Source organism: Tenrec ecaudatus, chromosome 1, assembly GCF_050624435.1.
Source record: "Tenrec ecaudatus isolate mTenEca1 chromosome 1, mTenEca1.hap1, whole genome shotgun sequence".
Taxonomy (NCBI): domain Eukaryota; kingdom Metazoa; phylum Chordata; class Mammalia; order Afrosoricida; family Tenrecidae; genus Tenrec; species Tenrec ecaudatus.
Genome location: NC_134530.1, coordinates 189,631,360 through 189,656,155, shown reverse-complemented (window position 1 = coordinate 189,656,155; position 24,796 = coordinate 189,631,360). Strand labels below are relative to the sequence as shown.

The window sequence follows — 24,796 nt, the reverse complement described above, 5'->3', positions numbered from 1 at the left end:
TTTTAGGGGGTGGAGGTGGGGGAGGAAATAACCCCTTTATTTGGGATAGTGCTCCATTATTGTCAACTAAGAGTTCTGAGTCATTTTACTCTGAAGTGAATAAGATAGTGGTACCTTCATTAGTTAATAACAATTCCTTCATTTAAGGAGTTTCACGAGCTAACTAGGAATGATCTTTCCAGCTACCTAGTCAAACCACTTTAAATAAGGAGACCTCTGCAGAGTCCCTCATCTCATTTATACAACAAAAAGAACACATAGCCAGCGTCACCAGTATGTCTATAAATAAAAACATTCTCACATGAAAATATCGTGGAATTTTATTATGGTGCTGGCTGCATACTGTAAATGTAATAAAAACTAGTGAATTAGATAAACACTTCAGATGTATACATTTCATAATGTATGACTTGTATTTCAATAAGGAATGATACTTCAAACAAAGCAAACAACACTCCTCATGGAATACTACCACAGCAACTACCTTGAAATCTGATTTTTCAATGGCTAGAAATGTTGAAGATGTACACATCTCATCAGGCCTTCCAGAGACTAGAAAAGACAAGTGTGAGGAGGGTGTTTGTTTCAGTATTATTTTGTAATACTGGAAAACAGGAAATGAACTAGATATGAGAAAGCATAAATATGACTGGCATATTCATGCAATCAAATATTACATATCATTTGAATTTACTAGCTAGATCAAGATCGATAAACTTCAGAAACATAATGCTAAAGGGGTAGTACATATGGATTATATGGAAAAATCTGATACCATTTACATAAAGCTTAAGCAAGACAGCACTATAGTTTTACTGAGTGCATACATAGGAGATGGTCTATTGTTTTCTGTATATTTGAAACATTTTATGACCTATTACACAAACTGGTATGTTAAGTATGCCAGACATTCTTTACATATGAAATTATTTTAGGAATAAAACACTAGGAATATTGTCATTCAATAAATCAAATAGAGATAAGTATACACTGGTAATAGTAGATCTTATTTTGGTGGTACCTATTTTATCAAACGGTTAACTTACCACTATCTCTTTTTAAAAGTTTTATTGATATGCTGCCCATATTATACCAAAAGATTTATACAATCATCATCCCTTTAGAATATTTTGTTCTTTCTCATAGTCATCATTAGCTCTCCATTTACCCCCCAATCTCCCTTGGCATAACCCTAAGAAACTATTCATCCAGTTTCTGACTCTATAGCTTTACCTATCCTGGATTTCATACACAGAAAAACATACCAAAATATGGCAACGGTAATAAAATAAAGAAAAACCTAAATTACAAAGAAAGCAGAAAAGAATAAAAACTGAAACAAATTTAAAATGAGTCAAAAGGAAGAACAAATGATATGGAGTTAAATTTTAAACTACATCTGGATTAATCTACTTTCCAATGTGTTCTGTCTGATAGCAAGGCTATTCAGAGTCCTGCTCAATGCCAGAGATGATCAACCAGACTGAAGCCCCTGTGAATGGATTTTAGGCTTTCATGTCATCCATAGCCCTCTAATACTTTTCCCTCCTCCAGGTGTAGATTTTTTTATTTGCAATCCTTAGATCACACAGGGTGATGTGCTTCTTTTGTGTGGACTTACTTGATACCTACCTCACGTAGATGGTTGGTTGTTTTGAAACAAACCTTTAAAGCCCTAGACACTCTTCCATCTGATATCCAGGCATCGTGTAATTGATTCACAGTCCTTTGCTGTATCACTCATACCTTTTTAAAAAATCATTTACTGGGGCTCATACAATTCTTATCACAATCCATACATACATCAATTGAGTAAAGCACCCTATACATTTTTTGCCCTCATCATTCTCAAAATTCGCCTTCCGCTTGGGTTCCTGGAATCAGTTCATTTTCCTTTTATCCCTCGCCCTCTCTCCCCGCTGCCCCCTCCCTCATGAACCCTTAATAATTTATCTTATCTTACACTGCCAGGTGTCTCCCTTCACCCACTTTCCTGTTGCCCATCCCCCAGAGAGGAGGTTATATGTAGATCCCCGAGATCCATTCCCCCTTTCTACACCCCCTTCCCTCCCGGTATTGCCACTCTCACCGTTGGTCCTGAGGGGTTCATCTGTCCTAGATTTCCTGTTTCCAGATCCCAACTGTACCGCTGTGCATTCTCTAGTCTAACCAGGTTTGCAAGGTAGAATTGGTATCATGATAGTTGGGGGGGAGGAAGCATTTAAGACCTAGAGGAAGGTTGTGTGTTTCATTATTGCTACTCATATCTTAAGAGATCTCATCATGAGGGCAAGTATCAAATGGTGTCACATCACGAGAATGAGTTGTTCTTAGATTAGGACCACGACTGAGGGTCCACAGACTTTTGAAGCCCCATCTATACTACTTTAACATAAAATTTTACAGAAGTAGAACAGAAACAAAAATTTGAAAAATATTTTCTCAAACTTTAAAAAGTATGTGCCAAAAATAAATAAATAAACCATATATAAATAAATAAAAACAACAACAAAGTATGTGGCCATCACTAGTTGAATGAATGAGGGTGATTATCAAATCATTATGGCATTGATACCATTAGAAGAGTGGTTTTAACAGTTTTATTCTAAGATATCAGCATTTTTATGTGCCAAAAGTTCCAGTTTGCTACTATTTAAATGTAGACTTAATTTTTTTATGTTCCTCTAAGAATGTGTGAAGGGTTCAGTAGAATTTTCTCAGAAGTCTTTTAGGAGTTACAAGAACAAAACCAAGTCTGAAGAGCACTACTTAGTCATTCCAACTAGATTCCATTTATAAGTATATCCAGGTTCTTAACTGTTCTGAACCTTGGCATCTACCATGCCTTTTACTCCAGAATGCTCCTCCCATGTTTGCCAACGGAGTTATCCTTTCATGCGTAAATCTAGCCGTCCTTCTTCAGGGGACTCTTCTCTGATGCCTTTTGGGCACGTGGGCATTTTCTTGCCCATGCTCCAGTGTAGCCTCATATGCGGTAACATTACACTGGTTATAAATGTGTCACATGACGACACTCTTACAATTATGTTGTGAATCCCTTAAAGGAGGATGGATTTTTTTTTTTTATAGGATTGGCTGACCACAATGTTAAGTATTCTGGCTTTGAAGATACATGTTCGATTTAGGTGCGACATACTGAGGCTGATGATGATCAAGTCACTGCATGTTAGAGTTTACAATTGTCACCTTCATTTCCTTACCTATTAAAACATTCTTCCCTACATTAGCATGGCACTAGAATTACAAAATTATATCAAGAAGCAGAAATGGAATTGATGACAAAGCAGGACCACAAATTACCTTGGTCTTTCCCCGTACTGACTGAAGCCATCGAGAGTCAGAAACTGGGCTCTATCTTCAACCTGTCAGGCCAGTGTGGTAATCTGCTAAGGCAGTCTGCTGACTCTCAGAAATGCCGAGGCTTTGCCTGCTGACCCAAGCAGGTAATCTTGAATCTCAAACAGATTCTACTTAGAAAGGCCTAAATGTTGAGCTCTATCATGTTATGCCAGCTGCCTGCACACTACTCCACACCAGATTTAGGCCAGTGGAATGCCTTTATTCAGTTATAGTGGTGATTAAACATGAAGAAATATATAAGAAGAGAGTGAGTTCCTATTGAGTTAGATATGTGAGCTATTCAGTCTAAACTTCCACATCTGAAAATCACATAAAAAACCTGCAATAGGAGAATATGGTTATCCCTGAGGAGTTTAAGAAGAAAATATAAATGTCCCTAACTCCTTAGACCCTTTATTGCAACAGTGTTTCTCAAAGCAATTTACATATACATTGAAATCATTTTACTTCATAACTTATTTATCCGTTCATACTTTCTTCAGCCCTTCAGATTTCACAGAGCACCTGCTATATAAAAGCTCTTCTTACACATAGAGGTCGCCAATTTTCTACAGATCTCACCTGTGTAGGTGTGGGGCACACAAGCACGCATTCGTGTGCACTTTCCAAACAGTTATTACATGCATAGATTTGTGTAACTGCCGCCCCAATTAAGATATAGAACTGGTCCCTCTTAGTTAAGAGCTCCCTGCTGTGACCTCTGTATGTCACACTTAACCCCGTCATTCCCATTCCCCAATCCATTCCCAACCCCAGGTGACCACTCATTTGTTCTCTCCATGAGTTATTTTGTCATGCTGAGAAAACAGCAAAAAAATGGAAATCATATATTAGATAAACATTTGAGATTGTTGTTTTCACTCCATTTAAGTCTTTGAGATTCATCCAGGTTGTTGCATGCATTGATACACTGGTTCTTTATTAACTGCTCTGTAATATTTCATTGTTCACAATTTAAAAGTTCATATTGAACAATATCTTAGTGACTTCCAGTTTGGGGTTATGATTCACAGGCAAGTTTTTGAGTGGATGTAAATTTTTATCTCGCTGGGATAAATGTTCCAACATCCAGATGCTGTATTTTATAATAAGTAGGTGTTGTGCTTAGTTCTATGAAAAGTCCCAAGATATTTCCAGAATGGCTGTACTCTTAGCCTTTCCCAACAGTCATGCAGGAGAGATCTAGTTGGTGCATTTGGGCCAGAATTCAGCCTTGCCACTAGTTTGCTTTGTCTTTGTTTTATATTAACTCCTCTAATAGATGGCTAGTGATAGCTTCTTGTGCTTTTAATTCTATTTCCCTAAGTGCTGATGATTTTAGACATTTTTTCTAGGCTTATTTTCCATCTTTCTATTCTTTGGGTAAAGCATCTATTCATGTATTTGCCAGTTTTCTAATTGAAGTGTTTGTTTATTGCCAGATTTGAGAGCTCTTTATCTAATCAAGATGCAAGTCCTTTGCCAGAGAGGCGGTTTACAAATGCAGCCTACTAGTCTCTCATCTCCTTATGTGTTCCTTTCTCAGAGTTGTTCATGCTTCATTCAGTGAAGTCCACTGTGGCCGTTTGCCCGTTCTGGTGTTAAATACGTCCCCTCCTCTCCTAGCTCTGTCATGAACAGTTTCTCCCATGCTTCCCTCTTCAATTTCTATGCTCTTTATACAAGCTGGGAAGTTAAGGTAGTGGGCTCCTCATTTTGTTTGTCTGTGTTAATTGTTTTATTTTGCCAATGGATGTCCAATGATCACAGTACCATTTTTTGAAAGATATTATTGCCTGTTAATACTTGTAGTAAGGTAGAAGGGTTTTCTCTCTCTCATGCTTCATCTATAGCTACACGCCTATTGCTCTCAAGTTGATTTTTACCCACAGCAGTCCCACAGGGTAGGGTAGTGCTGCCCCATTGGGTTGCCGATGCTGTAAACCCTGTAAGTCTGTCGGAAAGCAAGCGGGGTGCCACGTCTTTCTCCCCTAGTGCAGCTCCTGGATTCAAACCACTCACTGCTCCATTAGCAGCTGGGTGCTAATTACGGTGGCCCTTGGCAATATACTCCCTGGCCATGTGTTTTTCTTGATCAGTCAGTATTTGTAGATGTTGTCTTTTCTCCAACGAACTAATTTTTGGTTTTGTTCATTTTTCCTAGTTAAGGGTTATGGGTTTATGTCTGTAAAGACTTTGTGATTTCAATTCTTTTAAATTTTCTTTTTGGTTCAACGCACTTGGGGTGTGTTTTTCATGGCACCTTAAAATAATTTGCATACATAGATTTTTCACTATCTGGTACATTGTTCTAATTTTGTCAATTAGGTAAAATTTATTAATCATGTTTTTCAAATCTTATATATCTATACTGATTTTAAATTTGCTGATCCAATTATTTTGTTAGAAATATTTTTAAACACTTGGAATAATTGCATATTTGTCTATTCTCATTTTATTTCTATCTATTTTTATTTATATTTATAGCATATTATTATTGTTAGTGGCTATGGATTTGATTTGACTCATAGCAACCACATATGTACAGAAGAAACACAGCATACATTGTTCAAGGTTGTGACCTTTAGGAAGCCGATTGCGAGGTCAGTCATCAGAGATGCCTCAGAGTGGACTTGAACCTCCAGTGGGATCTCTGAATTACAATTTGTACAACCTAGGACTTCAGACATGAGATACGGTACTTACAAATGTATCACTCTTAAATTTACAATGAGATGATATTTTATTATTAGAAATGATTCCTATTTATCTTTCCTAATACTGTCTTTAAATTGTCTTGATCATGTACAAGGAAGCGACTCTGGCTTCCGTTTGGTTAGTATTCGCATTGCATGGCTTTTCCATCTTTTCACTTTCAGTGTTTATGTGTTTTATATTTAGGATGTTTCATAAGCACTATATGTTTGGGGTTTGCTTCCAGAATGACATTTTGGGCTTTGAATTGGTAATTTCATCTGAATTTGATTACTGCCATAAACCCATGGCCATCACTTCAATTATGACTTAACAACTCTATGTAGGGTTTCTGACCGGTCATTCTATATGGAAGCGGATAGTCTCATCTTTCTCTTTCAGAGCCGCTGATTGGCTTGAACCACTGATCTTTCAGATAGCCCAGTGCCTACTCCCCAGTGCAACTAGAGTTCTTTAATTACTAATATATTCAGTTTAAATCAATATCTTACTATTTGTTTCTGTTTGTTCCATCTGTTATTCACTTTACTCCACCATTTGTGCTTCCTTTTGGATTATGTCATTCCCCACTATATTAGTTTGTTAACTAGAGACTACTTAATCCATCTTTGAATGGTTATCCTCAAGATTGGAGCATTCATTTAAAATTTTAATGTTCTTCTAAAATTAGTAGTTTTCTAGATACAGAATATATATATTACATAACACATATAAGGGGACTTCAGAAAGTTTGTTGAAAAATGGATTTTTCCATGAACATTTAGAAGTCCCTTTGTGTGTGTGTGTGTGTGTGTGTGTGTGTGTGTGTGTGTGTGAGAGAGAGAGAGAGAGAGCCACAAAGTTTCAGATTGATTAGTAGACATGTGGAAACTGTACAATTCAAGAACTGAATTAGTTAAAAAAAAGAGCTTCATTAGTCGCTAGGGAGATACAAATTGAAATCACATTGAGATACTATCTTATTTTCATTAGAATGGCAATGATCAAAAAGGTGGGGGTGGTGGAATTATAGGTGTTAGAAAAATGTAGAAACACTAGAAACCTCATCCATCATTGGTGGAAATGCAAAATGATATCAAACTCTGAGTCAATTCAGACTCAGAGCCCCTCTTGAACAGAGTTGGCCAGCCCTTATAGGTTTCCAAGATTGTAAAATCGGTACTGGAGCTGAATTGAAAGCCTTGTCTTTCACTAATAGAGGGACTGGTGGCTTTGACCTGCTGACTGCCGTTACCAGCCCAACAGGTAACCCACTATGCCACCAAGGCTCCTCGAAAGATGGGAGAACTATCTTTAAAAACAGCATGGGGATTTCTCAAAATGACCCACCAACCCTAATTCTAGGTGTATATCCAAAAGAAACAAAATGGGAATGCAAAAAGAAGTATGTACACAAATGTTCATCAAGATATTTTTCACAAAAGTCCCAAAGTGGAAACATCTGAATGTCCATCAACACCTGAATGAACAGCAAAATGCGGTGCATACATCCAGTGGAATATCATGCAACCATAAAGCTAAGTGGAGTTCTTACAGGAGTGTGGGTGGCACAGTGGGTTACATGTTGGGCTGATAACCATAAGGTTAGCAGTTGGAATCCACCAGCAGCATTGTGAGAGAAAGATGAGGCTTTCTGTTTCTGTAAAGATTTACAGCCCTGAAAACCCAATGAGGTATTTCTAGTCTACCATATAAGATGTTTTTGAGTCAGAATTTACTCAATGACACTGAGTTAATACATGCCACACAATGAATGAACCTTGAAATTACAATGTTGATCAAAATAAGTTAGTTCACAAATGAAAAAAAAAACGGTATGACTTCACTTACATGAAATACAAAACTATATGGGAACCAAAGTTTATCAGTGCTCACTTGGGTGAGTAAGAATGGGCATGGGGAAATCTTTGTTTGGGAAACACTGAGTTGAGGCTAATGGTGGTGAAATAATGGGAAAAGAGAAAGAGGCACGGGTTATGCAACACAAATCTTGTAATCAATGTCCCTGAGAAACTGTTTAGCTGGTGAACATTCTGTTTGGTATATTTCCACCACAACTTAAAAAGGAAGCATCTACCTATTGTCTTGTGATTCCACATAGTTTATGTGGCAATGTCATCGTATTACTATCATTACTATGCCTTTTATGAATATTCACCTTCTTTTTCTGACTAATTTTGAGATTTTTACTTCAGTGCTTGATTTCCAACACTTTTCTCCAATTGTCTTCAGTGTTATATTCTTTCACCTCTCCTAATTGAGCATTTGTAAACCATTCTGAAGCTGTGGTGCTGTGTTGTCCTATTATCTTTAGGTCTACTTATTCAGTTTTTTCTCTATGATTCAGTGTGTATATTTTCTGCAGACATCTAATTCTCTAAATCTTTCTCCTACTCATTATCACACCTATTAGTTTCAGTTATTATTGCTGTAGTGGTAAAATTTAAATTTAATTTTACAGATTATAATTCTCTTAAGTAATTCCATCTTTTTAATCTAGTTCAAATGCCACATACATTTATTTTAAAGTTAATGTCTGCTAACTCCAATATGTGAATGATCTTTGGGTTCTATATTATAATCAAGGCGTCCTGGACATGCTGTGGGCTGCTCACTTCAGAGGCAGAAGCTTCAACTCACCAGCCTCTCCTTGGGAGAAAGATGTCCCTGTGTAGATGTACCCTTTTAGAGACTCCAGGGAGCAATCCTCCTCTGTACATCAATTGGGAAGTATTTCCTTACATTGCTACATGCTCACTTGCCACTCTTGCTTCTTCTAAGGATAATTTTAAACACTGAATCTTATTATAGACCTTTCACCCTTTACTACCCTGAATATAGAATGACTCAGTTGAAAACCACACAAGTATCTCCAGTTTACCTGAGCCTCGTGGACCTAGATGGCTGAAACCAATAGCCCTTTGTCATTTGACCCAGTGAACATATTAGGCACTTTTACTGAAACTGCCAGTCAAGTTATGCAGTATGCTATTTTCTTTATCAATTCAGTGTGCTATAGACTCATTTTCAAAATGATCCATCATACCTAGGTTTGAAATATGCAGCATTATATTAGCAAGTTTAAATCTAACCCTCTCTGTTTCATATTTGATTACTAAAAAGATTAACTTTGCATAACTCCTTCAATCATTTATTAAATTATTCCTGGTCTTTAAAATCATTCTCTTTTCTACTTTAAGTTCTCTCCCTATTTTGGTCATTCACTTTTTTAATACTTTTCTATGGAATCCTATTGAAGATGTTCTAAAATGATATACACATTACATTCAATGCTTACTTTTCTCTAATGTGTCTTATCTGTCTGCATTGAAACATTTTCTATATTCTTCCAAAGTTGTACTCAGCCAAAAACACCTAATTCACAGACTAAATATCTAGCTATAGATAGATACAGGGGGAGACCCCAACCGACCCTCCCCGCCAAAAAAAACAACAGGAAAAAGCTCGCTGTGTGGAACTTTCATAATATGCATTTCTCCCAGTAGGAGACCATCAAGCAACTCGCTCTGAGTTAGTGCACCCAGTGGTGTCACCTGGGAAGGTTCTCTCTGGTCACAGTGAATTTTTTTCATAAAAGCTGTTTCACTCGAAACTCGTTTTTTCTGATGGCCGATTTAAGAGAACAGAATGCGGCGGTGATTTTTTTTTTTCCCCTTGCTCTGGAAAAATGCCGCAGAAACTGTTGTGATGTTGAACACGGCTTACAAGGATGGCGCTGCGGGAAAAACTCACGGGCATGCATGGTGTTCTCCTTTCGAAAAGGGTGAAACGTCGATTGCTGACCAACATCATTCAGGATGTCCACCAACGTCCCAGACAGAGAAAACGTCGACAAAATCCGTGCCCTGGTGCCCGAAGGCCCACGACAGATGATTGCAGAGATGGGGAAGTTATTTGGACTATGTTGGGGTTTGGTTCAACGAATTTTCATGGAAGAGTTGAGCATGAGAAGGGCCACTGTGAAATCCGCGCCCCAGGTTCTGACTGACCAGCAAAAAGAGTGCTGGCTGGAAACATCCCTGGCTTTGAGAGAGCAGCTCCAAAGCGACCCACGCTGCTTTCCCACATCCCTGCTGGCGAGCAGACATGGTGCTGTACTCAGGACCCCGCCAGCAAGCATCACGCAAGCCAGCGGAAGACCCCGGCATCATCTTGGCCAGAGAAAGCTCGTCAAATGAAACCAAAGATCAAGACGACGCTCATTTGTTTTCTTGATGTGGAGGGACAGTGCATTTGGAGTTCCTTCCACCAGGTCAGACTGTTAATCAAGCTTTCTGTTTAGAGGTTCTGAAAAGATTGCAAACCAGCGTGTGACAAAAAAGGCCTGATTTATGGCAGACGGGGCACTGGTTTTGCCACCACGACAATGCAGCCATCTGTGTGCCAGTCTTTCGTAAAAATCAGGTTTCTCTTGTCCTGTGCGCCTGACTCACCTGACCTTGCTCTGTGTGACTTCTTTTTGTTTCTACAAATGAAGAGGGACGTGGAAGGAGAGCCATTTGATGGCAGAGAAGAAGTGAGGGGAAAAAATGAGCGAAGTGATGTCAGCCATCCAGATCGGTTTGAAAAATGTTTCCAAGAATGGAATTGAAGATTTGACAAATGTATTAAATGTAATGGAGAATACTTGGAAGTTGAAATGGTTGTTTTGTAAAAATAAATAAATACATAGCTTTGAAAAAGAAATTCTAGATTTGGGGGGTACGTCCTCATAGGTATTTCCCCCAAACTCACTTTCACAAACTCCTTTGTACCTCCTTGTTTTCCTCGACTATATCTGTACTTCATTTTACTTACCCAGGTGGCTAGTAGCTTCCTTGTCCCAAGGCCAGGTGGCGGCACCTGCAAGATCTTCTCGGACGGAACGGGCAAAGTAGACATTCAGGAAGTGAGTGCTGTTGGGCTGCAGGGTCCCCTTCAGCTCCTTCACACTCATGTATGCCCTGGAGGTGCACGAAAAGGGGAGGTCACACCCAGGGTCCACACGTCAAGAACACCAGAGCTGTATCGAATTAGGCGCTGCCTGCCACTCCCAATCAGCAGAGAGAGAGAGAGAGAGAGACCAAACATTGTTGTGTGGGCTGGCATTTATAACCAAAATCGCTGCTAATGCTCACCCTGCGATCAGTAGAAATGGCTAATGTTCTACATACCTCTCATCTACACCTATTTTAAGAAGCGTAAAAAGAAGACATTAGTATTTATTTTTTCTAAACCTCAAATACTTCTTAGTGCCTTTTCTCTTTAGTGGAAAAAATAAGGTCCAAAATGATGAAATGATGAACACACATCTTTGTTCCTCTCAGTTTTGTTGCTTATTGAGATGGCGGGCAGTTCACTTAATATTAATATTGCTAACAAAACCAATAATGAATAATGTTTATTAAACAATTGCTATATGCTGACCCATAAATGCATTATACAATTTCTATTCTCACAGCTTAGTAGGGAGAGAATACTAGTCTTCTTATTGCAGATATGAGGAAAATTCTTTTGGGGAAATATAATCTATCCAAGGTCACACCGTTATTATGTAGGAAAATGCTGACCACTAACTAACTGACGTCATGCCCGTTTGCCCACTTGACATACAGATCTCTTCTTCAATATGAATCCAATGAAACTGCTAATAGAGTTACTCCTAAGTCAAGGTTACGAAGTCCTTCCAAATCTCAGTCCCTGGCTCTTTTAATCATATTGCATAGTCTCTATTATGATAGGAATTTCAATTGAACTCTATTTCAGCATATGCTTATGCTAAGCATTATCAGTTTGAAGAAAATAATGGATGAGATGCACAGGTTAAAACAAAGAAAGATGAGGATATTATTTATAGAGAAGAGAATAATATAAAGCTTCTGAAATGATTGCTAATCACAGAATCATTTCTCTTCTTTTTACATTAATTCATAAAAGCAGGGTGCATTGGAGAGATGAGCATAAGATAGAAGGCATAAATCTGACTTGAACAGTTAAAACGTTGATCTGCCTCCCACCCCCTGATACATGCCTCCCACCCCCTGATACATGCCTGCCTGACCTGATCCTGATCTGGTTTTCAACACATGCCTGACCTAATCTGGTTGTTCATATTAGGATGTATCACAGTGGTGTCATGTCTTTGGGGGACACCCTCTCGATGTTGTGTTACATGTATTTCTGATTTGGGGTGTAGGAAACCCAGGATTGATACACCTATGGCTACAGCAAGTAGAATAAGGGTTTGGTCAGGCGTAGGGATGAGGGAAGGGAGACGACGTCAAGGAATCTGGGAAGAAAAAATATTTTTAAACTGATTGTGGTAGGAATTGTACAATGCTGCTAGACGTAACTGAACTGTGGAACGAAATGCTAGGTGTATTAACTCCCAGTTGATAGCAAGCTTTTAAAAGCTCCATCTCCTTATTCATGATAATAAAATAATAAAACGAATGAGTCAATAAGCAAACTACTTTACACACGCAAAACAGGCTGCTCCTCAATGTTGAGGAATTATGAAGAAGCTGTAACACATGCCATGGGTGACTCTGGACGTCTTCATGCTTAGTGAAATCAATCACAAACGCACAAACGAAGGATGCGACCACTAGTGGGGAAAGTCAAGAAAATATATAGGAAGAAACACTCTTTCAGGCTTCCTGGGATGCGCAAGGAAGCCACTCACTAGAGGGCGGACACAGGAAAACCCGGGAAGCATTACTGGCATGATACAATAAGAGAGATTCTCCAACAACATGAGCAAGGTACAGGAAGACGCTGTGAAGTATGCAAGAGGAAAAGACGACAAAGATACATTCTGTTACACATACAATCCTGTAATAATTTTAAGTACAAAACATATCCAGGACTTGATACATAGGTAGATATGCAAGCTGAATAAATGTGGAAAGGCAAACGAGAATACACACATAGGTATAAAGAAAGTTCAAAAAGTTTGTCGAAAAAATTGAATGAAAAGATAATAGGAGTCTTCCACAAATTTTTTGAAGGCCCCTTACCTATACAGGTGCTGAAAATATATTCAAGGATATAGTCAAACAGGGAGCCACGTTCTGAAAAATTTCAGCCGCACCAAACACTTTAAATTTTGAGTCACTGCGCTTGAGGATTTAGGATCACATTGCCGGGGGCATCGAGGTCCGTTAGCACAAAGACCATGTTCCACATCTACTTTGATGAGCACCAACTGGGGTCTTCAATGCTTACAAGCAGCCGCGTATGATGCAACTATTGCTCTCACCCTCACCAGAGCATAGAAGAATGAATAAAATCAGACTCGAGCAAACAGTTAGCACAAAAGATGAATGGACAACTCCAAACCATACTTCTGCAACCCTGATACCAGAAGAAATGAATGATACCCAGCTGCCACTGAAGGCTGCTCTGATCTGGACAACAATAGATGGTACTGGGCAGAGAAGGATGAAAAGTATTCAAAATCATAACAGAGAGAGAGAGAGAGAGAGAGAGAGAGAGAGAGAGAGAGAGAGAGAGAGAGAGAGAGAGAGAGAGAGATATTTACTGGTCAGAAAGAGATGAATGAAATATCACCACCACCCCTCCGTCCCTCCATTCCCTCTATTTCCCATCCCTCACCCCTCTACTGTGCCCTCAGATACACTTTAAGGCCGGTATTCTGCTTTTTCTCAAAGCAAATGCAGAATTCAAGAAGGGAAATGCAAAGGAAGAGCAGAAATAGAGAAGCCAGGGAGGAAGTACGAACTGTATTCCTATATCAAGGGAACTACAACTAATGAGCTAATGTCACAATACAAATCCCACATGAGTTGTTGAATAGAAAATAAATTGGTTCTATACACGTTCACCTAATCTACAATAAACTTATAAATAAATAAAACACTCAAAATCCCAAACCTCTACCTGTCTTTACTGCCTTATGATACTCGGAGTATCTTTCTTGGTGGCCTTGAAAGTGCTCAACAACTCACTGCCTGTAGCCCTATTCAGCTTATAGCAACCCCATCAGACTGAGTAGACCTGCCCCGTGGGTTTCTCACTCTGAAACTTTACAGGACTAGAAAGCCTCATCATTTCCCCCAAGGGACTGTTGGTGGTTTCAAACTGCTGACCTTGAGATTAGCTATTATGCTTGCATTTACACACAAAATTAAAGGTCTATTGAAATCGCATGAAGTGTGGACCTGTTACAAAACAACAAATATTTCGTTCCTTTGTAGAGTGTTAGATAGTCAGAGACCTTCTTCTTTCTGGCAGCAGCCAAAATGGAAACTCTACTATGAGCAAGTAGAGCATCTGTCCTCCTCACTTGTGTGCTACTTTAATAAGGAACAAATAAGCTAGAACTTGACAGTCTGTCAGACTCACTGGGTGCTTCCCACTATTTCATCCCAAAGGGAGAAATGTTCTCGTTGCAGTTTTAGCTGGACAGGCAGCTCCTTCAGCCTAAGGTGGAAACTCCCTGTGTAGATTATTCTTTGCTGTTGCTCTTTGCGTAGACAAGCCCAGATACTGAAATTTCTCAACCCAGAAGCAAATGTTAGGACAGCTCGACCCTTCTTCTCCTGTTTGCTCTGCCTCTCCTGCTCGCCTGCCAACCAGGCTTTTGATGGCATCTATTGAACTCATAGCATAAATAGATACTGGCAAGGAAAAGACTACACAATAATAAAGAGATTTTATAAAAGATTATTATTGTATTCTTTGTCACAGAACCAAAACCTAGAATCATAGTAAAACAAAACAAAAAAGGTCTTGCTAGTGAACCAAAAATGCTTACTTCTTATTGACGTATACTATTTTGGAAAGATTCTAAGCTCCAACCAACAATCTACCTCCCACGAATAGTCGTTTGTGATCAGAAGAATATTGCTTTCCCTGCTTTCCTAGAGAAAACGGTTGTTTGGGCCATCATCTGATTTTCCCTGTACATTAGTTATAGCCCCTCTCATTAAACATAACTACAATTTCCTTGATTGACAAATTGATGTCTTGGGGCCATGCTGACATCAAACCAGCTCTTTAATTGGGAGACATTTCAATAGATCAAGAAAGGAAGAGAGAAGAGAGGAAGAAAAGAAAGAAGTGAGAGAAAGGAAGAAAAGAAGAGAAGGTGGGAAAAGAAGGGAAGGAGGGAGGAAATTAAGCAAAGAAAGGCAGGAGAAAAGGAGAGAATTATGCACTGAACTGCTCAGTAAAGGTATCAATGAACAAAAGGTATCATCATTCTGTGTTTCTGTTCTAGGCTTCCAATTAAACTTAAGGTCTGGTGACTGACGGTTTCTTCTCCTTTCTCCTTCTCCACTTCCCCCAAACCTCCGTGTAACTAGCCTCTGTTATGGCTTCCCTGTCCTTTACCCACCTTGCCCGCCCCACCCCCCATTTCTACATGCCCTCAACCGATCCTTTCCACTACTCTTGCTTGAGAACCTTCCCTCAAATCTCCTTCTCTGCTACCAATTTCATCTCCCTCTCCCTTTGTGTTAGTCTGGGTACTTTAGAGAAACAAATCCACAGAAACTCATGTATAAGAGAGACTTTTACATAAAGGTTAAGTGCATATTAATAAAACATCCCAACCCAGTGCTGCCAAAGCCCACAAGTCCAACATTAACCCATATGTCTGACGCTAATCCATAAAGTACTCCTCCATCTCACAAAACACACACAATGATGCCGACTGAAGGAGGAAAGCCAAATCAGTGAACATGCAAGCATCTGGGCGCTGGCAGGAGTCTCCACATGACTGCTCCAGCAACGAGGTCTTCATCGGGGTAGGTCCATGTGGCTTCTCCTCAGGGATGTCTTGCAGGAAGTCAGCCTTGCCAGCTGAAGCAGGGAACTGGCTAAGGCAGCTGGACCCTGATCCAACCATCAAAAAGCAAGAGACCCAAGAACTAGAAAGGCGAGATTCACTGAGCCATTTATCCCTCCGCCCTTCAATTAACCCCACATGTGTTTATTGGCCAGGTTGGCACACTAAACTAACTACCTCACCCTTCTTGCCTGTCCCCTCTCCAGTTATGAATGATCTTTCCAGATGAGAGTGTTTATAGCATGCTGGTGGTGAATCAGGTGGGATCATTAGACTTCTGCACTCCACCTAAATAAAGTTGGAAATCAGCAAGTAGTAGGTAGTGAGTAAAAATAAAATGTCTCAGCCAGTTAGAAATAGTCACTAATTAAATTAATAGAGAAAAGCCTTATTTTGTTAGAAACAAAGACTGTGATCAGATTATTCTCTAACCCAGAGGACCAAAGCACAAATGTGAGTGAACCTGCTTTGCATGCAGAATATGTTTCCCATATAACACCTAGTTAGACATTAATCAGAGCTATTCAGGGGTTAATCAGAGCTGAGGAAGATAAGCCCCTTAGCTTGCCAACTAATGTGGCCAGAGCTGGGCTCAAAATTAGGACAGAAAGCATGGATATTATCCTTAAATGCTTAGTTTAGCATCTTACATTAAAAGTGATTTATTAAGAAAGAGTTTTTACCACCCAAAAGAGAATAATACTCAGGGGGAGGTGAAACGATATAAATAGATGCAGTAAAAAGAACAAAGATCTTAAATTGACCAGGATTATGGATGAAAAGGGAGATGAATATGTCATTTATAGAATGATAGAAATAATTCAAGAATGAAACCAGAAAGAAAAAAGATCCCAAGGTGTCTTATAAAATGTGAAAGACAATTTCAAAAGCTGACATACTGAAAAACAAGGTAGAGAGGAGCCCTGTGTGCATTGTCTGGGACCCAGAGCCCTCTTTCCCACACTTCCTCTTCTCAAGTGGCCAGGCAGCTTTCTCTAGAACAAAGCCAGGTGCCCCGAAGGACTCTCAGCCAATTCCTTCCGCAGAAACAGTTTGTGCCAGAGTTCAGGTATTTTGGCAAGTTTAAATCTAAGTCTTCCTATCACTGCTGGAAACCATGATTTTTCTACTCCCCCCCGCCCCCCCCCGACTCCTCCCAAAAAAGGGTTCCTTGCCACCTTCATTTCTTGTGCTGCCTGCTCTCTGCATCTTCCCCTTTACCTGTTCGAGCAACACCTCCACTGTAACCCACACCCCAGGGCTTATAGGCTCTCGGAGCACAAAAATGCAGTCACCTAGCTCTCCGGTGCAAATTCAGAAATGTAGATTGTTCCCTCATCAAACACTTTCTGTCTCCGGCGCGAGACCCAAGAGTGCATCATCATACAACATTCACGTCCTTATATGTTCCCATGTGGTAACTCTATAGTAAAGGATTCAGCATGCGGCCCACAGGGAACAAACAACATTTACATCTAAGATATAAAGGCTGGTCACTCATGGAGCAGCAACCAAACCAACAGGTTGATTCTGACTCACAGCAACTCTGCAGAAAGAGTAGAATCGCTCACTCGGATTTGCACGGCTGTAGATCTGCACAGAAGCTGACTACTTTGCTTCTCTTTCACTGAGCAGCTGGTGGTTTTGAACCACCAGCCTTTGAGCCTAACATTTAACCCAATGTATCATCATTTTGCTTTAACGAAAGCAAACGAAAATAAAATAGAAATGAGACTCTTACGGGCAAAAAGCAAGGTTGACCTAGTTAGTGAAAGATGGCTTTGATATCTCCCAAGGGCAGCTTGCATAATTAACTCTGAATAAAGATACAGTAATGAGTCAGAATGTCGGCTGAGTATCTCAGCCTGAAAGTTGATTCTGCTAATAGCCATAACAGTACTTCTCAGAAGTTCTTTTCTTAACTTTATGATATCATCCTTCAAAAAGTCCAGGAAACAACAAAGAGATCATCTAGTTTGATTTTAATTCTCCCTATTAAGTAAGAATTCGCTACTGACATGGGGCAGATGAATTCTTGAAGTACAAGAAGCCATGACATTGTAGCATTCCCCACAGCCAAGGCTAGTAATTCCGAGAATTCAAATTTTAAGAAAACATATTTTTAAAAAGGAGTGATTCCATGGTCTAGGACTCTCAAGGAGAAAATGTTTTTTGGAGATGAAAAGACAAAAGCCTTGAAAATCAACTTAATGTCAGATTGTCCTAATTAAAAAGTATAAAGGAGGAAATGAAGCATCAAAGAAAATTCACTTCCATCAAAAACCCTCCACTGAACTGAAATGTTAAGATAATATAAAAAATTATCATGAAATGTTAAGGTAATATAATAGTGTATATGTAGGATCGTGGAAGAAGGAATAGCATAAAGCTGTGAAAACTAGGATAAAAGAGGTATAGCTCAGAATCAGCATACACCCACCAAACAAAAAGACTGCAAAGAATAATAAATTAAAAACTCTCCAATTTTCAAGTAACAAGAATAATATAAACTCTTCATCGTCTATTTGCTGACAGTCAACTACTCACTGTTGAACGTGTTCCAACTCACAGTGACCCAAAGCATGTCAGAACAGAACCGGGCTCTAAGGGGTGTTCAGGGGTCAACTATATTTTCAAAGTCGTTTGCCAGGTCTTCCTGCTGAGGTAGCTCTGAGTGGGCTCAAACCACGGACATTTTCATTAACAGCTGACGACTAGCATTTCATACCACCCTGAGACTCCTTAATGCCATAAAAGGCGAATCAAAACTGGACCTTTTGAAATCTGCCATCCAGTTACTTACCTGTGCTATTGATTTTCTCCTCACAATGACAATGATCACCGTGTATTGAGTCTCATCTATATGCCAGACGTTTCATATATTTTTCTCGTTTAAATTTCACAACAATTTATGAGGTTGGCATGGTTATTTCACTTTTCAGATAACAAACAAAGGCTTACAGAGAGTACACCACTTGCCCCAAGCCAAACAGCTTGTAATCGAATGTCTTACTCCAGAGCACACATTCTGTATTCTGTACTTACATTAGTCACTCCATTGGATCCTCACAATGAAAAGATATATCAGGCCTAATTCATTTTTAAGAAGCACAGTCTAGTGGATAAGATAACCATATAACCACATGAGTATCCTATAAGATGGCAGGCCCTCTAATAGCACTGTGTATAAATGCAGATGCAAGAATGGCGTGAAACCTTGCTTAGAGGATCAGGCATCATAGGACGTTAGGGAGATATTGCATATTGGCTTGTCAACATTTATTCTAGCTTTGGTGTCTTCCCGTTTTGAAGAACGGAGAAGTTAACATTGTGCTTCCCCAGCTCCTTGGCTAGCGGGATCTGGATATAATGTACATTCTATCAATCAGTTGGGCCCTCTCATTAGAGTTGGAAGGTGGCAGTCAGATGAAGAGCCTACTCTAACTGCCCCTCCCTTCTCCGTCTGCAGGCCGGATTGTGCAGTAGTATTCTAGTGCCCAGTCACCGGGTATGTGGGTCTTGAGAAAAAGGCTGTGGGTCACACATCTATTGCTCATGTGGACCTACAAGACACAGTGTAACTCAGTTGGCTGAAATAAGGGCAAATACGGGAGCCTGGGCCCCAATGTTAAAATCTTCCCTTCTGGTTGTTTTAGGATTAATATAAGTTGTTATTAATCCATTTTCCCATCCTCCTATAAAGATGACAGGGAGATGTGATCAAATGCCCTATTTAATTAATATACATTTTCCTCCAAGGAATCTTACTCCTCCAACAAGAAAGCAGGAATAAAAGAAATTTGATTAGCAGCAGTAGCTCTCTAATCCCTGGACACCAGACAGTCAGGGTGTTCCCGAAACCAAAGGTTCTAAGGTCTTCAACATCATTACTCTCTGTCTGTGACAGAGGTAGAAGCTCCATCTGTGTGGTCATGTTCTAAAGGGACTTTTTCTTTTAAGGTTCATTCACATAATCCTACCACCCAAGTTCTTCCCAAACTCTTATAACCAGCTGCCATTAAATGGACTCCAGTCTTTCCAGCCCAGTTTATGTCAGAGAAGAACTGTGCTCGACAAGAAATCAGTGGTTGATTTTGCAAGTAGATCACTAAGCCTGTCTCCCAAAGAGTCTCTTGAACTTCCAACCTTCCAGTTAGCAGCCAAGGACTCAAAGAACCTTGTGAACAACTAAATTGAATTTTTTTGTTTAAATAACTAGAATGGTTTGTTGCCACCGAATCTTGACTGATTCAAAGATGATATTTCCATTATGTTTTCAATATTCAATTGTAGTTCTTCAAGTAGAAACGTCTGAAAAATGGACTAAAGGAAACTAAATGTCCTAGTTGATTAAATAAATCGTGAAATAATTGTTTTTGACTCCATGAGTATCTAGAATTATAAGAATTCAGCCCAAGATCCAAAATAATGGACCTGTTTTGGTACTTATGTAACCACTAGCATTCATCTTTGGGGATAGCATAGAGGTGCCAGAAGACAGAACAATATGTCAGTTTCTCATACGGGAAAAAGAATTAGGGAAATACAGGTGAAAAATCTCAGTCAATTCCTAGAAGCATTTTCAAATAAATTCTATGGATTAGATAAGAAGAATGTGACTGCTGGAACATGGAATCACTAGAAGAAAAAGCAAAGTGCAAAATAAATCCCTACTTTGGTCATTGTTTTTGTGGTTTCTTTTGAGGTTCTGAAGGGGGACGCTTCCTCAGAGAAAGGAACTGATTCAAAAGAACATTTGCTCATCTCACTATGGCATCTCTATAGGAGGCTGGGACATCTGATTCTTAACAATTTCCATTAAATCTAAAACAAATGGACAGGGAGCTTCCAACATTGACCCACAACTTTATATTTTCTCTTATGTCATGAAATAGCTTCATCAATTCCATGGAAAAGTTCCTAGAATTTATGCTTATCAAATTTGTAAATAACATTCATTTAAGAGAAATGTAATTAGTAGTACAGAATTGTGCATATGAGTACTGTTGATTCGGCTAATGTTGTATTAAATACATTTCTACAACAATAAAAAAGAAAAGATAAAAATAGAATAAAATCCTCCACTACGACATGAAAAGAAGGGAGAGGTAGCTCACTGGCAGCCCAATAAAGATTCCAGTAGATTTTAAGTAGTTATAATAATGAGGTTGAATTCAAAAGACAAAATTAAAAGTTTCAAACGTATCTAGAATTATAAGTATTTGAGTTAAGGGATAAACAAACAATTGCTAAAACAGAGTATTAGGTATCCCTGTAGATTTCAGTTGTTACTAATAGTGAAATGTGGCTTCTGGGTGAGGGCAGGTGATTTATAGAGTCCTGGGATGCACCCGTGCTTGGTTAGAGCTGACTCTCTTTAAGGACATTGAACTTTAGACATGGATGGAGAGAGAGAGAGCACAACAGAGATAGAGAAAGAAAAAGAGGATGATTAAGCAACCATGCCATGCAAAGAATGGCAGGAGAAATGGTAATATTTAATAGTCTAAAAAGAAAGTGAAAAATGGTGCAGGTATTGGTGATGGTGGTAGACTGTCAGCTTGAAAAGTTTGCTTCTTAAACTTGACAAGGCAAACTGGGTGCTGTCATTTAGCCAATAATGACTCATAGCGTCCTTACTGGACAGGGGACAGAGTGAGAACTGCCCCTGTGGATTTCTGAAACTGTAATCTTTCATAGGCATAGAAGGCCTTATCTTTGTTCCCCTGAGGAGTGGCTTGGTCATTTTGAACTGCTAAACTTAAACACCACTACAGGTCGAGCTTGCTGCTGAATTTGAAAGTCATCCTTCCATTTATAGTTCTAGGGCACAGCCATGTGAAAATAAATTAAAAAGAAAGGTTTGGTTAAATATTTTCAATTCAATTGCATATAAAGCTTTGCTCCATGTAACTGCAGAGGAAAGAATGGAGGTTGATGGGGGAGAAATCATAAAGGGGAATATTTTGCCTCAACATATGGAAAACCTTCTAACCTTTAGTTATTAATAAGTGACTTTTCCACCTTGAGAAACTCAGACAGAAGGAAAAAGTTCAGAAACAACAAAGACCTAATTCTTGGATTGAGCAAAACCATCCCTGAAGCACTCAATTTTCACAAACTTGAAGGTCTCAAACATTCTCATTATTCAATTATTGACTTCAATGCTAATGATTTATACATTATCGTTGATTTTATTTGTTGTACAGTCAGTTCCTACTCCTGGTGATCACAAGTGTTCAGAGTGGACCTGCATTCCAGAGGGTGTTTGAGGATTTGACTTTTCTCAAGCAAATATGATTTTCTAAGACTCTTTGAACATTTCTGCCTGATAAATCTGCCCCTCAATCTGGAGGTCATACCATTGTTGTTATTGTTCTTGCTCTTCTTCGGTGCTTAAATACAACAGGACAAACAATGCTGGGTCTTAGCCCACGCTCACAATTGTGCTTCTGTTTGGGCCCATTGGTACAGCCACTGCATCAAGCCATCTCGTGGATTTTCCTTCTCCTTTTCACTGATCTTCTTTACCAAGCACGATGTCCTTTGCCTGGTCTCTCCTGATAATACGTCTAAAATATATGAGGAAAAGGCTTGTCCTCCTTGCTTGTAAGGAGCATTTCGACTGTACTTCTTCCAAGACAGATATATTGGTTCTTTTGACAGTCCATGATACTTTCAATGTTCTTACCACGATCCAAATGCAATGACTTCTTCAAATCTTCTTCATTCAATGTCCAACTTTCACATGCATATGAAGCAAGTGAAAATACCAGGGATTAGGGTAGGCACACGTTAGTCCTCAAAGTGATTTCCTTGCACTTCAATACTTTAAAGTGGTCATACGCCTACTAAATTTAACCTTCCCACTCAACCTAGCTGACCTTCAGGCTTACCCCAATAGCGTTCCACAGATTGAGTTACTTATTGCTGCCAAAAATACTTCCACTTTTTCTCCTTCCTCGTGGCACTCTTGGCTAGGCATTAGGGTGCTAACTACAAGATTGGCAGTTCAAATGTACCAGCTGCTGCAGGGGAGAAAGCTGAAGTTGCCAGCCACCTAAAGAGTTAGTATCAGAAACCCTACGGAAGGTTGCTATGAGTTAGGACCAACTCAGTGGTGGTGGGTTTGGTTTGGACTTTTGTGTTTGCTTATGCTGCTCTTCCATTACCCAGTTAATGATCAGAATTCTACCTGAGAGTGAAGCCCCCTACTAGCTCATCTCTCCTGTGAAACCCAGATTGAACGACTCAGCATGAAATGAGTCCCTAGGTCTTAAATCTCTGGATCGTTTAGGCTAGTCTATGAAATACAATAGCCAATTCAATATATATGTATATTTTGGCAAGAGTTGCCCATGGTAGTAATCCTACTTTTAAATCTTTAACTTAAAGATAGACTCCTACAGGTGTCAAACATGAACCTACAAGAACAAAGCACTGCCTTTGAGGAAATTTTGATGCATAGCAGCACTACAGGACAGGTTAAGTCTGTTCCTGTGGGTTCTGAAACTGTCACTCTAGCAGACAAAAATGTCTCCTCTTTCTTCTGAGGAGCAGCTGGTGGTTTCAAACTGCTGACCTTGCAGTTAGTAGCCCAACAGGTAATCCACTACCCAGCCAGGGTTTCTCTACAAGAACAGTATAGTATAGGAAGTATAATAGCATAATCAAATGACACCAGAGTGTGCTGTGCTATTAAAGTCATAGAATCGCAAAGCAGAGTAGAACAACAGAATGTAAATAATTTCAATCTCTATTAACATGAATTTGGTAAGACAAACCAAAAGTAGGCAATATTTACACCATGAAGACCCTAAAAATAAAGACGTCGGACAGTGTAAGATATGACAAAACAATAATAATTTATAAATTATCAAGGGTTCATGAGGGAGTGGGAGCAGGGAGGGAGGGGGAAAATTGAGGAGCTGATCTTAAGGGCTCAAGTAGAAAGCAAATGTTTTGAAACGATTATGACAACAAATGTACAAATGTGCTTAACACAATGGGTGTATGTATGGATTATGATAAGAGTTGTATGAACCCCCAATAAAATGATTTACTGAAGACAAACGTGTGCATAAACAAATGTGGTGGAGAAAGCTAATGGTGCCTGGCTATCAAAAGATATAACATCTGGCATCTTAAAGGCTTGAAGATAAACAAGTGGCCATCTAGCTGAGAAGCATCAAAGCCCACATGGAAGAAGCACACCAGCCTGTCTGACCACAAGGTGTAGAAGGGACCAGTTATCAGACATCAAAGAAGTAAAAATCATATCAGTGGGTGCCCACCTTCCTGATATGATCAATGAAGACAAATGTGTGCATAAGCAAATGTGGTGAAGAAAGCTGATGGTTCCCGGCTATCAAAAGATATAGCATCTGGGGTCTTGGAGGCTCCAAGATAAACAAGTGGCCATCTAGTTCAGAAGCAACAAAACTCATATGGAAGAAACACTCCAGCATGTGTGACCATGAGTTATCAAAGGGACTAGGTATCAAGAATCAAGGACCAAAAAATCATATCATTGTAAATGTGTGAGTGCAGAGTGGAGACTCAAAGCCCATCATCAGCCAACCAGACACCCCCTTACTGAAGGGTTGTGGGGAGGAGATGAGCCAATCAGGGTGCAGGGTAGCAACGAAGAAACATAAAACTTGCCTCTAGTTCTTAAATACTTCCTCCCCTCACTCTCGTGATCCCAATTCTACCTTACAAATCTGGCTAGACCAGAGGATGTACATAGGTACAGATAGCAACTGGAATCATAGGGAATCCAAGACAGATGACTTCTCCAGGATAAGTGGTGAGAGTGGTGATGCCTGGAGGGTGGAGGGAACATGGGATAGAAACGGGGGAACTGATTACAAGAATCTACGTATAGCCTCCTCCCTGGGGTTGGAC

The 24,796-nt window shown here is 39.5% G+C and overlaps 1 protein-coding gene and 1 pseudogene across 1 annotated transcript in view; one reads left to right on the top strand and one right to left on the bottom strand.

Annotated features, from left to right (window-relative positions):
• PAPPA2 (pappalysin 2) overlaps positions 1-24,796 on the bottom strand; it is a 359,519-nt gene that overhangs the window by 206,086 nt on the left and 128,637 nt on the right. Inside the window, exon 3 of the mRNA XM_075540487.1 lies at positions 10,894-11,039. Coding sequence (XP_075396602.1) covers positions 10,894-11,039 — 146 coding nt within the window. The remainder of the gene's footprint in view (positions 1-10,893; positions 11,040-24,796) is intronic.
• LOC142429419 (cysteine-rich PDZ-binding protein pseudogene) overlaps positions 15,783-24,796 on the top strand; it is a 42,721-nt pseudogene continuing 33,707 nt past the window's right edge.